The sequence below is a fragment of the Paramormyrops kingsleyae genome, chromosome 8 (genome assembly GCF_048594095.1).
Source record: "Paramormyrops kingsleyae isolate MSU_618 chromosome 8, PKINGS_0.4, whole genome shotgun sequence".
Classification (NCBI taxonomy): Eukaryota; Metazoa; Chordata; class Actinopteri; order Osteoglossiformes; family Mormyridae; genus Paramormyrops; species Paramormyrops kingsleyae.
Window position 1 is genome coordinate 33,466,818 of NC_132804.1, and position 19,063 is coordinate 33,485,880.

At 41.8% G+C, this 19,063-nt stretch overlaps 2 protein-coding genes across 3 annotated transcripts in view; one reads left to right on the forward strand and one right to left on the reverse strand.

Annotated features, from left to right (window-relative positions):
• The window catches only part of rtf2 (replication termination factor 2), a 39,893-nt gene that overhangs the window by 10,210 nt on the left and 10,620 nt on the right, over positions 1-19,063 (reverse strand). The gene's annotated exons all lie outside the window — the stretch shown is intronic.
• On the forward strand, positions 169-12,780 carry LOC111861096 (beta-1,3-galactosyl-O-glycosyl-glycoprotein beta-1,6-N-acetylglucosaminyltransferase 7-like). 2 transcript variants are annotated; one of them, XR_002842164.2, is made up of 5 exons: positions 169-467; positions 4,064-5,030; positions 5,138-5,233; positions 8,826-11,274; positions 11,793-12,780. XR_002842164.2 is itself a non-coding variant. In XM_023845418.2 (4 exons), the coding sequence occupies exons 2-4, from the start codon at positions 4,088-4,090 to the stop codon at positions 9,071-9,073; spliced, it is 1,287 nt and encodes a 428-aa protein (XP_023701186.1). In that variant the 5' UTR covers positions 169-467; positions 4,064-4,087; the 3' UTR covers positions 9,074-12,780. The 2 variants fall into 2 exon arrangements, 1 of the variants encoding a protein (XP_023701186.1); XM_023845418.2 differs by having other exon boundaries at positions 8,826-12,780.

The window sequence follows — 19,063 nt, forward strand, 5'->3', positions numbered from 1 at the left end:
CAGGCATTTGAATACCTCAACTCAAACCACCAGCCCGCCTACAAAAGGCAGACAGGAAGTAGAACTCTGAAGCGCGTATTGCTCTATCATGTGTATTTCACATCACGTCACACTCCTGATATCGTAGGGTGACCTCTTGCCCACGTGCGCAATTTGTACTTGAGAAAATCTCTGTACAGTAGGCCACAAACACTTAAGCTCCCCGATTGGGCAGTCTTATCCGGACGGCAGGCGCGAACCTGCCAGGAAGGCAAGAGTGCGGATGATATGCAGTGCGAGAGCTGAGGGAGGGACTCAGGCGTGGCGAGAAGCAACCTGGTTACCAAGCATGAAAAATGCTCAGTCTCCAAGGAGAAGGTGCAGCTGACGCAGCTCTCCATCGCTGACACACTGCAACCCACATTCGGCTGGAAGAGCGAGGGTGTGCTGCGATACGGCGCGGGAAGGCAGGATCGAGCGCCGAGCAGGTATGACTACACACGCGGACACCAGGTGCTATATTCTGTCATGCTGCTTCGCTCTCATAGTGCTTTCAAAGCCATTTCTTTAGAGAGGCTACAATAGGAACAAGCAAGAATCTGCTACAAACTCAGGACCAATTCATTCGTGAAAGATTTAAGAATTTAAATGACTGCTATGACATTCATGTTAACCAAAATGTGAATTGCATTAAAATAAGTTACAAATTTATGGTTCAGAGGTTACAAAGGTATTCAGTGTTCTCATAGTTATTCTAAAAGATAATCCAAGATAACATTGACTGTCAGAAACAATATAATCAGGATTCATTTTAAAACATCTAAAAAGGGCTGAAAAGTTGACCGCCAAGCATACAATTCTAGAGTTAACGGAACACATGCATTCAAAAACTGCATTTTACATTAAAACATTTCACACATTCTTAACAAACATGACCATGATGAAAGCAGGTCACACATGGAAAGCAATGTGCTACCACCCTCAGGTAAACCTTTTTCCCAGGGGCGCAATTATTCCAAAACCCCTGGGAAGGGCTCCACATACACAGCCGTTCCTGCTAAGTGCCCTTTAGCAAGCATCAATACAGAGCTTTAAAGCATAGAAATTTGCATAGTTTTACGGTATACATTTCATAATGGAATATTTTGGATGTCCTGAAATTTGCATGTCTGGGCATGCAATTTTAAAAGCAAAAATGAAACTCCATATAAAAACTGAAGGTCTATACAGTGGTCTAATCACAGGCATGCTTACACGTTCTTCTTCATTCACCCATACATTCATCATTCAAAATATATCTATGGAGGCTTAAGGTGGGCTGTTGGAGATTCATCAGGGCACGACGCGAGTAGAGTCCCAGAGCACTATATATAACAACTCTATACATCTTATATATTTAAAACATTTATAAAAAAGGACTGCGCATCATATGTGATAATTTGTAATGTAGGTTTCCGAGTAACAAAACTTTTGATTTCACACTGTCCACACTGAATTTCCGTTTGCTATCACATGTTTGCTTTACAGACAAACTAGCATCATTTGGCAATACTGCAGCCTTCTTTACTGGAACGGATTTGTTTTTTCAGAAACATTTCATATTCTTCAGTGTCTCGCCTTAAGGTCTGCAATGAAATTTGTTGTGTTGAAATGTTTGAGTAAATCCTCCTTAAAAAAACATTAGCAGAGCAATGTTTGCGAAATGCATTTTCACTTCAACAACAATAAAACAATTCCACATAGCAGGCATTTTGTTTGGTAGGCAGGTGTGCAAAGCAATATGTGTCATTAATTTAAAGGGAATTATGGGCAGTAAATATTGGTTCATTTTTAACCACCATTCAATGGCCGACACTTACTGTATGGGCTGATACTATCGGTGCAGCTGTAGTTTCTGGTTATAGTTTGTAGCAATCATGAGAAATTTTTAAGATTAAGGAGAAATTAACGACATCATTGGCAAGAGAACAAAATGTCTCTACATTGTTGTGTTCCTCAATGCGCTAATTCACCCAAGTACAATTCAGAGATTAATTTTCATCGGTTTCAGTCAATCCTGTGATACGGGGTCAGAGGCTCATTCAAATCTATGTAGAGATCTTCAGTTAGGGCTGGACAATATGCCTTAAAAAAGATACATCGATATTAGCAGAGATTTCATAATATTCTAAAATTTAATAATACAGACACTCCTCTACTTTCAAACGAGTTACGTTCCAAACGGCCGTTCCTAACTTGAAATGTTCGTAAGTCGTTATTCTACATCATTTTAAAGGTATACCCTAGTACAAAGAACTAGGATGCTGTGAGTACGCACGCTACGCTCATAACTACCATGCGTAAATGCATAATGCTACATGGTAGCACTCGGGTGCTAATCTGCTGAGGCCCAACTGGGTAGGTTCGTGGAACGTCTCGTCTCCCCAGCATGGAGAGGATCTTCCTCTGCTGTTGGAGGAGCTTCGTAAACTCCACATTTCAGTGGCGGCACTCTCTGAGGTACGCAGACCGGGGAGTGGCCAGATCTCTGTAGGGGGGTACACCTATTATTGGTCTGGTTGCCACGATGGCTACCATACTCAGGGAGTAGCTGTTGCTGTGGCAGATCGGCTCCTCCCGAAGATGTTATGAGACTCAGGCTATGGCACTCTCTGGGTGTCTTGTTCTGACCGCTGTGGGCGATGTCTTGATGAGGGAGACATTTTATTTGCAAATTCACTCGGTTGTTGATGGATGCCCACAAGGTGACACTCCTCTTGTCATGGGTGACTTCAATGTGACCACTAGCACTGACCGCTATGAGAATTGTGCATGTGGATTCTATAAACCTGCAGGGTCTACTCAACTGACATTTCAACTCATTGCTCTGAGGGCAGATAAGGTGTCCTGGTGCTCCATTTTGCTGTATGGCTGCAAGACATGGACACTATCCAGTGACCTGAGACAATGACTGGACTCCTTTGGTACTGTGTCTCTTCATAGATTCCTTGGGTACCACTGGTTTGTTTTGTGTTGAACGAGCGGTTGCTCAGGGAGTCCCAAATGAGGCACATTACCTGCACTGTGAGGGAGCGTCAGTTACGGCACTATGGCCATGTGGCATGATTCCCTGAAGGCGATCCAGCTTGCAGGCAGATAGATGGCCATTTCCATAGGGTGAGAATAGATTGCGTGTAAGCCTAGAGGGGGGGTGAGATCACCAACCGGGATCCCAAGGTGTTTCGTCATGTGGTGGGTATGACGATGCACTGTGCCAGTGCATGCTCCCCAATTTTACAGAAAAGCACAGTGTTTCTAACAAAGGCATATGTTCACTGAAAAAGGAAGCCCTTTTCTCACTTACTCCTTTGTGATCATAATAAAGTAGACCCTGTGTAGACAGCATTTTAGCACACAGTATTTTTAAAGTTGTGACATGAAAACAAAGAGCTTCTGAGAACAAATAGGTAAGTAAATAATATGTGCGCACTGTAAACAGACCACAGTTTAAACAAATATGCTAAATTAATATGAAGGGGCGGAAGTGGAACAGGGGGAGGATGCAAGTAGCTCACTGTTTAGGGACCTGATGACATGGGTCATGCTGGTGGTGTATTTTCCAGATGGTAGGAAGGGTAAATCGGGCATGAGCTGGGTGGCTGGCGTCCCTGAATAGGACTCGACCCTCTTCTGACAGGTGGAGGAAAGATTGATTGTAGGTGTGCTGATCTGTGTCGATCTTTGAAGCTGTCCAGACAGTCCTTTGCAGTAACTTGAGAAGCTGAGTGGTTCAGTGGATCCAGTCAAGATACTCTTAGTGGTGCACTGGCAGACACTCACCAGGGTTTTGATTCCCAAGGGCACAGATACGAGTTCAAAATGTTCATATTATACTCTTGTTCGTGGGTGGGCCATATCCAAAAAGGGCCGGTGTGTATGCAGCTTTTTGGGATAACCTTTAGGTCAGCTGTTCAAACCCAGGTGTGAGGACTCTTCAGCCAAACAGCCCTCTAATTAGTGACCTAATTAGGGAGTTGCAGTGAAAAGCTGCATACCCAATGGCCCATTCTGGATAAGATTGCCCACTACTGCCCTTGTTTGACAGGTGCTGTCCTTCCTGCTGGAAATTATGTTCTGTCCCAGGAGAAACAAGCACCGTTTCCTGTTCAGCCTTGGAATCGGTATTGCGATCTACTCTGCCATTTACCTGAGAGAAAATATAGTGCTATATTTCACTGCACACCCCAAGTCAGACAGCTGTAGGTCTTTTCCTCAGTACTGCGGGCCATTCATGGAAGAAGATGCACCATGGCAGAAGAGAGACTGCCTCTCTGAAAGCTATTTCACCACAAAGGAGCCAAACTGCTCCCGAATAGCAGAGGAGCTCTACTTTATCACGGCTCCCTTGAGTCGAGAGGAAGAGGAGTACCCTCTGGCCTTCATCATCACCATCCACAAGGAGCTGGAGTTGTTCATGCGTCTCCTAAGGGCTATTTACACACCCCAGAACATCTACTGTATCCACGTTGACACCAAATCTTCACAGCAGTACATGACCATTGTCGGTCAGTTGGCCAGCTGCTTTCCTAATGTGTTTCTGGCAACCACAAGAGAGGAGGTCACCTATGCAGGCTTTTCACGCCTCAAGGCGGACCTCAACTGCATGGCAGATCTGGCCAGATCCTCCATACCATGGAAGAAGGTAATAAACCTATGTGGCCAGGACTTTCCAGTGATGTCCAATCGGGAACTGGTGCGGTATCTGCAGAGTAAGCCGTGGAATGGGACCAACATGACTCCAGGCGTCAAACAGCCGTCGACCATGATGCACCGAACACAGATACAATATGAGGAGATTAACCACTCCTACATGGCCCCTAAGGGCAAGACGTACACAAAGGGGCCACCTCCACACAACTTGGACATCTACTTTGGGACAGCTTATTATGCTCTCACACGGCCATTTGTGGACTTTGTGCTACGGAGTACAGTGGCTAAGGACCTACTGGAATGGTCCAGAGATACCTACAGCCCTGATGAACATTACTGGGTAACGCTAAACCACCTAAAAGGCATGTTAATACCTCTGTGCTCCATTTCATGATGCCAAACGTATTTATTTACTTTCTATATATAATAAATGAAATTTGTACATAGATTTTTTTTTTTTAACATGCAGATGTACCAGGGAGCCATACAAAAGGAGAATGGGAAGGTAACATTCGTGCAGTAAAATGGAAAGACCAAGAGGGAACAAAACACAAAGGGTGTAAAGGTATTGTATGCATCATTAACATTCTAATAACTGCAAGTGAAGCACAGTTTACTGCAATGTTGTTGCAGTGTTATACATTGACAAAAGACCATTGATAGTGATCATGTCTGACCTTGATCACTCGATCAGAATAAGCGGATGATCATATAACCAGGGGTGCACATAACTGATACGCAAGTACGCATTCACCGTTAAGAACGATACGCGCTAATATGAAAACAAAATGTAATGTATTTCAATCTTTATATGCCAACTCGACTTAATTTGCGGTATACAGGTTAAAGTGCAAGGTATTTTCTTGTCATAGCAGCGCAAATGCACATAAAATAAGTACGCATTTGCGCTTTTACAAACAATCGATTGTCGCACGTATCGTTCTTGAAGGTGTTATGTGTACCCCTGCATATAACTGATATTTTTCCTTGGCCTTTTTTCCTGAAGATTACCATCTGACTAACATTTGTATTATGAAGCTGACACTGTCGCTATTTACTGAATTTTAGCGACTCTTTCAAAATACAGTACAGTAGTTTCAAGTGTTTTTCAAATGAGAAAAAGTTGGGACAGTATGGAAAGTGCATGCAAATTAAAAGTCGTTGAGGGTTGTGAAATTTACTTTGACTTTTTGACTTGTATTGCAGACAGTATGAACCCCAGATATTTTTTTCTGGTTCTGAAAACTTTATTTCATTTGTTAACATACATCCTTCCCTGCATTTCAGACCTGCAGCTAGTAGCTAGAAAAAAAATAAAAGATGATGTGATTTGATACAGGTGATGTCAACAGATGATTGTAATCATGATTTGGTAGTATCCACGAAAGGTTGAGTGTTTGAGGAGCAAAGATGGCCAGAAGACCTCCAGTTTATCAACAAATGCATGAGAAAATTATTGAAATGTTATAAAACAATGTTCTTCAAAGAAAGATTGGCAGGAATTTGCACATTTTTCCCTGTACAGTGCATATTGTCACTAAATAATTCAAGGAATCTGAAGTAATTTCAGTGCGTAAAAGGGTGAGGGGGCAGCGACTTAAGTTGAGCACCCGTAATCTCAGACCCTTCAGACGACACTGAATCAAGAACTGTCATAAATCAATATCGAATAGGGTTGGACGATTTATCGATTTCAAATTGAAATCGTGATTTGAAACAACGCAATCAGTAAATCGCAAATACTGCGATTTAGGATATACATTATACAGCATGTCGGACCCAGGGTTTAAAACTGCTGCGAGAATAGTTTTACAAATTCATGCCATGCTCCCTGTGTGACTTTGGTGTCATTCTCAGCAATCAGAAGCACCATGGTTCTCGCATGCCAGTCATGCTCACCAATCAGAAGTGGCCTAAGCTGACTGCATATAGGCCCACAAACAGCAAACACGTGAAACCCAAGGAAAATGTTGCATTTCTGGTGCGGAGAAAATACTGATTCCGCTACTGAGCTATAAGTGAATTACCTTCCTAATTCATGGTCCGAGATGGTTTCAGAAAGGTCCTATCATCAATAGAACTGGCGACGACCTTTTAACCACCAGCAGTGACATACTTCAGCGTATCATACCTTTGGCTTTTGCGAATGGGCAATAGCATTAGCATACCGCTAACCCATCGAAACAACGAGAAAGTCAGTAATCCTCACAGCAGCGGAGTCTGTGACCCCCCAAAAAGCCGTAAAACCCATAATACAGTCGTGCTTATGTCATATGGTTTTGTGCTAATTAATTTAAGTATTACCAAAGATTAATCTTGTGAAATTAATCTAAATCACACAACAGTAATAAAATAAAAGCCTTGCTTTAACATGAATACTAAAAGAACACATTGCTTTAAATCGCTATTACAGTTGGGAATGGGCACGTGGTCTTATTTAGAAAAGATACAAAAAGAGACTCAATGTTTATTCATTGGTTTTGTATTTGTCTGAGTAACAAAGCAAAGGAATAAGCTGCTTCAGTCGAAAACTGCATTTTACTTCTCATTTCAAATAAAATGCAGGGTTGGCAACTTTGGTCAGCTGCATGGAGTGAGATTTTCTGTTCTGTTCTGCACACACATCTACATGTATCGTAATCGCAATATCTGTCAGAAAAATCACTATTAGATATTTTCCCCAAATCCTTCAGCCCTAATAGCTAACATAACCACATGGGCAAGGGATTACTTTTGCAAACCTTTATCAAGCACTACAATATGGAGTTACATTCGAAAATTCCACTTAAAACATTACTGTGCATAAAAGAAGCATGTCCCCAAAGCGGCATCGACTTCTCTGGGCTCAGAGGCATCTTGGACAGACCATTACACAATGGAAATGTGTATTGTGAAATGGACGTGGCTGTGTTCTCCGGACCAGGACCTGTTATGTCTGGAGTTGTGTCAGTGTCCTTGGCAAAGAATTTATACTTCTGTGATGGCACCATTAATGCAGAAAAGTACATCGAGATTTTAGAGCAATATACTGCTGCCGTCAAGACAACATCTTGTCCAGGGACATCCATGCATTTTGCAGACAATGCAAAACCGCATTCTGCATGCATTACAAAAGCATGGCTGCAGAAGAGGGTGTGGGTGCTAGAGTGGGCTGCCTGCAGTCCTGACCTGTCCCCAATGGAGAATGTCTGGAGAATTTTGAAACGTAAAATGCAAGAACGACAACCCGGTACTGTTGCACAACTTAAGGTGTGTTTGCAGGAAGAATGGGACAAAATAACACCTGAAAATCTTCATCGCTTGGTATCCTCAGTGCCAAAACATCTTTTAAGTGTTTTTAATGGCAACATTATAAAGTGGTGTATGCTTTACCATCCCAACATTTTTAGGTATGCATTTCAAGCCTGAAATGCAGGAAAGGATCTATATTATATGAAATGAAGTTGACCACATGATATATCTTGGATTCATACTGTCTGCAATGAAATAAAACATTTATTTTTTATTGTGTGGTTTACAACACACAGTATTATACGTCAGTAGTGCAAATACAGACCATGTTTTTCAGGGCATTTCTCAATTTTTAACAGAACTGAAAATAAACTGTAGGCTATCAATGCCGAAGAGGTAGCAGAACTTGAAATCAAACATTCATAAAATCTTCTGCGACAACAAAAAATGAGGCTACCTCTGTTTTTGTATCAGCTCTGCGCTTCGTGGAAAAGTCATTTCACAATCGTGTCCATTGTTCAATGAGTATACGTTTGTCATTGAGTGAAAATAACTTTCTGTTTTCCCCATCATGATTTCAATGCACACAGAATTACCTAGCTAGTTGGAAGCTTGCACGTTACTGTGAGGCAAAGGAGGCAAAACAAAGTCAAGCTTTAAAAAAAAAAAAAACAACAGTATTTGTATAGGATTTATACTGTCCCAAGCTTTTTGATCCATATAAGCAGTTGATTACTATAACCATGATCACTATAAGCTGTTTCCACTGTATATAAAATCTGACAAGACAGAAACACTGACAAAGGCAAGTGTTAACTAATGCTAAGAAAACCTTAAACAGCCAAACAAACTTCTTTGCAGCAGCAAGCAAACAAGTGACAGCACTGCATTTGGTTTGTTCAGCTTGTCATTGTTCTGGTTTTCAGGGCAGTATGTTCGAGACATCTGCGTCTTTGGATTAGCAGATCTGCCGTGGGTCATTGCCAAGAACAGCATGTTTGCTAACAAGTTTGAAAGACAGATCTTCCCGGAGGCAGTAGACTGCCTGGAACTATGGCACCGACAGAAAGTTCTGCAGGAAGCAGATGTTCCCATCCAGCCAGAATGGCGCCTTACAACAAGCAGAGTCTCAAATCAAACTCTTGTTGAACCAGCCACTGTGGCCGGCAGATAATGAAAAACAATTACCAGTTACTGACTTTTTACCAAATCCCGAAACTATAGATTTTTAAATACTGCCTTTGCCGTGTTCAACATATGACTAAACTGTACTGTCACAAATATGTAAATCTATAGATAGTAGGGCTGCGCGATATCACATCGCAATGTAATAGTGACTATATGGCACATGCACAATGATTATCAGGGCTTTATATAATGGGCAAAACATTTGCCTGGACGCCGGTATTTTGGCACTATACGGACATCTACTTACGCCCACAATTTGTTAAGCAGATTAGTAGTACACCTAAAATACTAAGGAGACGTGTATTATGACACCCAAAAGTTAGTTATCTGTATAAAATTTGATGTATCCTTATGTTTTATAAATGTGACGGGCTGTAAACTGCAAAAAAAATACCGCTAGAATGGCAAGACGACAGAGAATCAAGAATGCATGCATGCATGCATGTAGCATTCAACTAAACTATAATACAGTGGTGAGAGAAAACCAGTCCATTATGGATCAAGGTATGGTGACTTTCTGCATTTTTTTTTTGGCTTTGACAAAGACGTAAAACATGCACAGCCCATTGGATGCATCATAACGGAAAAGACCTCCATACAGACAAGGCACCACTTCTGCAGTTGTCATTAAGATATCAAATACAGATCAACGGAGCACATGTAAGGACCACTGTTATCTACCACAGCTGGGGAACACCACAGCTATTCAAGTCTCAAAACAGCATTTAGTTACACTGTCCAAACTAGGCCATTTGTACATATGTATATTTGCAATATTTGTTTTTAAATAATGTGACTTGCTTTTTTTTTTTTAAATCTAGTTTAAGTTTCCAGCCAGGTTTTGCATTGCTTAGCATTCTGCAGTGGGGACAAGGATTTGGACCTAGTCGTACCTCACCACTGGTACAAAAAAAAAAGAAAACTGAGATGTACCTGATTGCACTGATGTCATAATCTGGAGATTCATAAGTGAACCTTTCCATCTTAGCTGATCCAGTACAATAGAATCAGAATCAGCTTTATTCGCCAAGGGTGCTGGGGCACAACAGCTTACCCATTGTTACTTTGGCCATTGTTCCTAATGGTACTGGGGAGATTGCTGGTATACAGATTCTTTAAAAGCCAAAGAATAAGCCAGTAAACGTTATGCTATACGATTTTTAGCCCATGGGAGCGTATCATTACAGGAACGTGGCCTGCACAATACGGGATGTTGCACGAGATGTGGGTGAAGTTGTCACGTTGCAAGGACGGTGATAGTGACTTGGATGGAAACCATCATTAACTTACACTAAAACGTTTTTATACCGTCATAGGAAAATGTAAGGAATTTGCGGGCAATTACGTCGCCCACATACCACAAAGCTGCGCGCGTGCGCAATTGCGCACTGCTGACACAGTCTCCACACAAAAAAATCCAACCGCGCACAAAAAAAAAAAAAATCCAACCTGAATTGAAAATAAACACATAATTCATTCTGTGCTATTTCGCAATGCGAGTCAGTGAGTGACCGGTGACTGGCTGCTCCAGCCAATGATGCCATTCACATACGTATTTACGCAGCTAATCAATGTCACTGACAGGCTATGACAGCGTCCTTATGTGCCGCCACCGGTGTTTTAGCTAGCAAAGCGGTGTGGCAGATGGAGAGTGAAGACATGCTAATGATGCCAAGTGCTGCTTCTGTTGACCCTTTATAATAATGGCAAAACGAACAGGCAGTGGCACATCCCCTCAACAAGCCAAAGTAAAAAAGAAATGCGATTCTTTTAAGATGGAATGGAGTATGTGCAAACAGAAGAAAAAAAACGGTGAAACTGGATGAGATTTTTTCTTTTTCGAGCGAGAAAGGTCTGCTCTGCAAAACATGTTGCAAAGCCAAAATACCAAGCGACTTTTCAGAGGGAAAAGTGTGGACAGAATGGAAGCTGGACTACCTGAAGCATCACATTCAGCACAAAAGTCATTTGAAAGCAGTTGGAATTGTAAGAAGATGTAAGATGGGAATGGGGATCGGTACATTGTTGGGGGAGAGTGCCAAAGGCCGTGAGAAGGGGAACGAGCTGTCGCTCGTGAAGAAATCCAACCCCGAGCAAGTTAAAGTTCTCATCGACAATATTCTACTAGCCATCAACATGAATGCTTCTACGCTGTCAGTTCAACAAATTCACGATCACATCAAGTATGTAAGTATACCAGAAAGCTGGCGAAGCAAAAATTATGCCTTTGAGTTTGTGAATTCGATTAATCAAATAGTGCAGAATGAGACGATGTGTAAAGTTAAAAATGCACCTTGGCACACCCTGATTGTAGATGAGAGCACAGACATAGCAGTGCACAAAATGCTAGTCCCATATATGAAATATAGGGAGGAAAATACCGGCAACCATAAAACTGTGTTTGGCGGCATCATCCAGTTGACAGCATGCACTGCTCAGGATATTGTGCAGGCAATAACTCAGTTTTACACCAAGCATGAACTAGATATGCAGAGAATGGTGATGCTGACCTCCGATGGTGCCTCAGTAATGTTAGGAAAGCACAACGGAGTTGCAGCTTTATTAAAGCGGCAAATACCACACCTAACTGAACAACACTGCGTGGCCCATAGAGAGGACTTGGGCATTGATGATGTTTGGAAAAATGTACCTTTGATGCGTGATGTGGAAACACTTCTTAGAACGGTTTATTCCACTTTCTCTAGATCCACTGTAAAGAGGGGGAAATTGGAAGACCTAACAAAGATTCTTGATGAGGATACACTGTCATTCAGGCCTCTAAACGAAGTGTGATGGCTGTCGCGGGACCAAACTGTGAATGCTGTTCTGAGGAACTACACTGTGCTGGAAGAACACTGCAAGAGAGAATCCAGTGATAACAGAGATCCAGTGGCAAATTACTGTTACAAAAAGCTGACCGATTCAAAGTTCAAGGTTACTCTCACTGCTCTGGGAGATGTTTTGGGCGAGCTCTCACACCTGTGTCTTTCCTTTCAAAGACGCAGCCTGACTGTGATGGAAGGGCACTGCTTTGCAAGAGCAAAGACTGAGAAGTCGCATTCCCGATACTTGACAGAGGTAAAAGGATGTTAAGTGGAGTGACCGTGTCAAAGAGGCGATGAGGGCCTCATCAACCAATAGCAAAAATACCGGTGAGATTACTTGTTTTATTCATAAGCTCTGTGATCACTTGGATGCTCGTTTTCCAGAGGATGAATTAAAGGAGTGGTCTGCATTTGACATTGAGGCACTGAGCTCAGACATCAGTTTTGAGTATGGAGCAGCAGACATTGCCACACTGGCAAACAAGTATGAGGTCATTCTCCATCGCCCACATTCTGTGGAGGTCATTAACAGTGAATATGCTGAATTCAAGTATATAATGAGGCAAAAACTTAAACACGGGTCAATCAGCACATTCTCAGATATGGTGGCTGCAACTTTAAAATGAGGAGCTAAAACACATCTCACAGCTTGTGGATATTTGTGCTACATTTCAAGCATCCAGTGCAGATTGTGAAAGAGGCTTTAGTTTGATGAATCGTAGCAAAACAGCATCCAGAAATCGTCTTGAAGTGGAGCATTTGGACCAGCTGATGCACATAAAGTCAAAGCTGCAAGCAGACGCGGCCATCAACCTGGACAACGAGTACAACCATTGGAGACGTGAGAAGGACAGACGGAAAAGTTAAGGTGAAATTTAAGTCCTCAATCAGATTTGTGCTCATCTAGTGTCATTTATTTACAATTTTCATTTATGGATATTGATCATTAAATACTGATACTAGTTTATGAGTAGTAGAAACGCAAATAACCGTGTCGTTATATACTGTATTTTGCAGACAAAAGAGTTACAGGACTCTCTCCCAGACCACAGTAGAACCCTCTCACCCAGTGCACAGCCAGTGCTTCATACACTGGCTCATACTCAAGTCAGACAAGTTAGAGCTTTATAATAAAAATGTTAAGTGTGTGTTTTCAAAATGAGTTTATAGTTGGTTTGGTTTGGTTGGCAGTTCATGTTTTGCCATAGTTAAAATTAAATATTTATATTTCCAATAGCGTTAACATACTACACAGGTCATGAACAAGATTTTTGTAATTTTTATTGGAAGTGGGCTAAAGCACTTAATGAAAAGTATTCTAACAAATGTAAATGCTGTAATTTGATATTTTTAATAAACCATGTAACTTGGATGGATGTGATGCTGGCGTAACCACAGTGAACACGTCTGATGTTGCTCGCAGTGGTCCAAGGGACCAAAAGCGCAGTCAGGGAGTTTTGTGTGTTTGCTCAGACACATGAAAAATTAGAGGGAACAATGCCTCCAACTCCACCTAGCAGATATACATCTGAGGTGATCGAGGTATTGAACAATTCTGTTTGTGTATGGACTAGCCGCCCCAGACATTCTAATGTGTCCATGCTTCACCCATATGATTGTGCCAAGGTCGAGTTGTGTAACATGTCTTTCTAGAATGACTTCAACGTATAACGCGGGATGCTTATCTTGTTCTAGGATGCTTGTCTTGTCTTTGGGGAAGAAGAGAAAGCGTTGCCAAAGGACAGTTGTATTGTTTCCCAAGGGATTAAAGAAAAGAGTTTTTAAATATATATTTTCCAGCTGCATGTAGTCTCACTCCACTTAGGTGAGAACTGGAGGACCAGAAGCGCAGTGCCTGAGGGGAGGGATGAGCCTGGCCAGCTCATTCCCTGCCCACATGCACACAGTCGTCTTAGACAGCGGCCAATTTAGTATAAAGGAAGGGGGGGAACTCAATACTAACTGGAGCTCAGCTGTGGGATAGAGCGCCCATCGCCCAGCACTTCTCTTACATCACGTGTTGGTCTCCTGCCAGGACGGAAAGGGGCTCCCTGGTCTAAGAGTGAAGGTGGGTGATGATGGCACGTCCGAGTGTAAATAGCTTGCAGCATTTTATTAAGGGGATTACTTATCAAAGCTTATGATGTATGATAATTTTGTATTGCTTTTAATAAAATATTTCTGAACGAACCAAAACATGCCTGTTTGTTCCTTCGAGAGCCCTACAGTATATCCCCCTCTCACACTAAGACAGAAATAAAACTTAGCAAGCCTTGCAATTTTAACGATTGTTCAAGATTTTCTAGCGTATGTTTACAAAATCAGCCTGAAGTTTACTGCCCCTGCTTTTGCATGTGCCGTCATCTGCTGTATGGAAATATTCTGGATTCTATAGACTACATTGAGCAAAGGCCAGTGAACTCAGCACTGCTTTGTCTGTTGACACAACTCACAGCAACACCACCAACCTCTACACAAGAAGTATGTACCAGCTTTTGTTGTAGTCAAGACCGCCTAAACCGAGACCAAGACATTGCCGAGACCGGAAGGTATCAAGACCAAGACACTGCAGAGACTTGAGGGTACCAAGACCAAGACACAGACACACTAAGGCGAGACCAAGACCAAGACTGGTCGAGACCAAGACCGAAAACAGACTAGGGCTAGAATCAACATCACATTACTCAGATCAACTGTACAGAAAAAGGCATTGTTGTAAAGTGTCATTACTCTTTAAATCAAATTCATGTTATCTTTTCAATTATATTATCCATATGTCCATATGTCTCTTATTTAAAATCTCCCAGATTTGTCATAGTTACGAGGCCTGATAGAAAATAATATTCTCAGCAATCCTCTCCTATAACCATTTTATCAGACCTCGTCAAGGGAAAGAGATGGGATGTACCAGAAAGATGTTCATATTAAAGTACCAGGGAGAGAGGCCTCGGGTAAGCTATGAATACGGCTATGTGATGATCCTCTGCTTTGAATTGAAGAGAATGAGCTTCCAGATTGACTTGCACCTCCAAGACCGTGCTTTCTAATGAATGTGAAATACCTAATTTAATTGAATTATAACTATGCTATTAGTGCTGGGAGATAAAACGATCTCAATTTTTCATCGATAAAAAATAATATTCCTTTCTGATGGGTATGTCTTTCTGATGGGTATGTCTTTCTGATGGGTATGTCTTTCTGATGGGTATGTCTGATGGGTATGTCTTTCTGATGGGTATGTCTGATAGGTATGTCTTTCTGATGGGTATGTCTGATAGGTATGTCTTTCTGATGGGTATGTCTGATAGGTATGTCTTTCTGATGGGTATGTCTGATGGGTATGTCTTTCTGATGGGTATGTCTTTCTGATGGGTATGTCTTTCTGATGGGTATGTCTTTCTGATGGGTATGTCTTTCTGATAGGTATGTCTTTCTGATGGGTATGTCTTTCTGATAGGTATGTCTTTCTGATGGGTATGTCTTTCTGATAGGTATGTCTTTCTGATAGGTATGTCTTTCTGATGGGTATGTCTGATAGGTATGTCTTTCTGATAGGTATGTCTTTCTGATAGGTATGTCTTTCTGATAGGTATGTCTTTCTGATGGGTATGTCTGACGATTAAACAAATAAAGCAGCACATTACAGTAACTAACAATAAATAAACCACTAACTTACGTGTACTGTTAGAGCATTTATGTAATTTATTTAAACTTTATTTTACCAGTAAATGAACTGAAACCAGTTCTCACTGCTTTATGTGCTTTTCGGGAGAAATAGTAGATAACGCATTGGAACTTCCTGGGATACAAACGTCATGCGTGTGACTAAAATCTTCAGCCAAAAAGGGCAAAGTTGTGTCGTCACGGAGGCGGTTCCAGTTTGTGCTGCACGGTCTGTCTCAAGTCGTCTTGCTCTCGCGAGGATTTTGTACTATGTGACATGGTGACGCGTGGTGACGTTTTGGAACATTTCTTTGCCGACTTCGCTATCATGCGATGTGTATGAAGTGTGTGGACTGTGAAGCACTGTGTCCATTGAGAAAATGTATACAATGTAACATTTTTAAAGTAGATGCATCTGACTGGTTGCATTTGAATTGAGGCGCGTAATGAATAATGATACTGTTCTGTGATGATGTGCTGTTTTCTCTTTTTTTCCACATCCCATCGAGACCGCTATGTCCGAGACCAAGACAAGACCGAGACCAAATAGGGTCGAGACCAAGACAAGACCGAGACCAAATAGAGTTGAGACCAAGACAAGACCAGGACCACAAAAAATTGGTCTCAAGACCGGTCTCGAGAACTACAGCACTAATACATATACATATATACACATATACATATATACACACACACACACAAACACACACAAACACACACACACACACACACACACACACACACACAGGTACCAACCATAGACAGGGTGACAGACACTTACACTCACACATATGATCAAGTTCAGCACTCAAACACTTGTGTTGCATATCTTTGGTCTGTGGAAGGGGACTGGACAATCTGGCATAAACTCACACGGGGAGAGCAGGCAAACTCACACGGGGAGAGCAGGCAAACTGACACAGGCCCTACTAATTATCGAACATAACTGGATTGGTCTGGGTCGACAGCCCAAAATGGGCACAGTACCCCTGATATTTAATCGCAAAAATTTGAAATATCACAATATGAAGATTTTCTAGTACCCTACTCTAGACAATACTTTCGCAAAAAATAATTATGTAGGATAATGCAGTAAGCGATGGGACTAGTTTCAGCAGCAATTATCTTGAGATACAGGAATCACAGAATGTAAATTAACCAAACTGATTAAAAGCAATGTAATAAAGACAAGCTAGACTACAAGAGAATAAGGGGCACATAGCTTATAGTTAGCTATGGCTAACCATGCATTATTGAGTGAGCCTCTCAAACCTGTCATATGAATGACCGCATTTTCCTTGGTTTTAAATGTGAAGTGCGTCAACCCAACTAAGGCTTTCACTCTTTGTTTAGACCCTCATCCACTATGCTCTGTCTTCATTTCACCATATTGCTAACAGAGATGGCAAATTTCAAATCAATGTTTTCGAGTTTAAGTAATTGCTAAACATAAATAAAAGTCATACAGAAACTGGGACCTAAACCAAAAATCACGTTTACTAGACTGCACTGAACAGGAGTGCGACACCCACAGGCAAATTTGTCCTCAGAACGTCCACTTAATAATAATCAATACTTTATTGATCCCCTTGGAGAAATTGTCTTTACACCTTCCTCAACTTGCTCTTTTTCATAGAGTAAGTTGTCCGCAAAGGACAGCCACCCATAGCGGCGCCCAGGGAGCTGGGGGTTAAAAGGCCTTGCTCAAGGACCAGCAGGCGCACTGAGGCTGGGTTTGAACTGGCAACCTTCTGATTGCAGGCACACAGGCTTAGCCCACTGAGCCACACGCTGCCCATCGGATCAGCTTCATCGGATAAAAGTGCGATTTATGTAACAGCCAGGAATATGTCACCTTTACTTTTAATAAGCCATCTACAAAAGTCTTTGGCTCTATTAGCTTTTACAAAGTTTTTCATATGTTATCACAGACGCAAAAAGCTGCAAAACAAGTGACTAAAAAACCATTTACAGATGAAAGATAAGACATGTGGTCTTACCAGCCGCCAAGACCTGATTGAGGAGATAACTTACAGAATTCTTATGAGAAATGCACATTATTGCACCTTCGCCAGATTACATATTTTAAAAGCCTATTTTGAAAACAGTCAAACTCACCAAAATAACTACCAATTATTTAATAAAGATAAGGCCTAGAATTTTTTTTTAACCTTTTCCAGACAACAGGATTATTTTCTCGATGCGCGCCCTGCAATGGGTTGGCGACCCATCCTGGGTTGTTCCCTGCCTTGCATTTGTAGCTTCTAGGATGGGTTAGAACATAAGAACATAAGAACATAAGAACTATACAAACGAGAGGAGGCCATTCGGCCCATCGAGCTCGCTTGGGGAGAACTTAACTAATAGCTCAGAGTTGTTAAAATCTTATCTAGCTCTGATTTAAAGGAACCCAAGGATTCAGCTTGCACTACGTTATCAGGAAGACTATTCCATACTCTGACTACACGCTGTGTAAAGAAGTGCTTCCTTAAATCCAGTTTGAAATGTTCTCCCGCTAATTTCCACCTATGGCCACGAGTTCTTGTATTTGAACTAATGCTGAAGTAACTATTCGGTTGAACAGCATCCAAACCTGTTAGAATCTTATAGACCTGGATCATGTCCCCCCTCAGTCTCCTTTGCTTGAGGCTGAACAGATTTAGCTCAAATAACCTTTCCTCGTATGACATTCCTCTAAGACCAGGAATCATTCTTGTGGCCCTACGCTGCACCTTTTCTAAGGCCGCTATGTCCTTTTTAAGATATGGTGACCAAACCTGTACACAATATTCTAGGTGAGGTCTCACCAAGGAATTGTATAATCTTAGCATTACCTCCCTTGACTTAAACTCCACACACCTGGAGATGTACCCCAACATCCTATTGGCCTTTTTTATTGCTTCCCCACACTGGCGAGAATGAGACATGGAAGCATCAACATACACACCAAGGTCTTTCTCATAATCAGCTACCTTTATTTCAGTAGGTCCCATAAAATACCTGTACTTTATATTTCTGCTCCCTACATGGAGTACCTTACATTTGTCTATGTTAAATTTCATCTGCCAGGTGTCAGCCCAGTCACTAATTAAATTAAGATCCCGCTGTAGCTGCTGAGCCGCTAGTTCAGTATCTGCTACACCACCCACCTTGGTGTCATCTGCAAATTTCACCAGTTCTTACCCCTCGCCGTGGCGTTTCCAGCGCCGTAATCTTTAAGATGGCTTAGGGCTTTCCTAGCTTGAATGTTACCGACGGTCGTGAGGGGGATGTTTAATTCGGATATTACGTTTAAAAAGGGTTCCCAGCCTTTAGGATATCCGACGGCCTGGGATTTCGGCTGGGATAAAGTTTTCATCAAATCCAAAATATGGGAACCTTTAATGGGACTATCTCTGATGATGAGTTCACCCGACTGGGTCCAACGTACTGCCCCGTCGGAATCGAGCAGTTTCTGCATGATGTACCCCACGTTCTTTCTAGCCCTG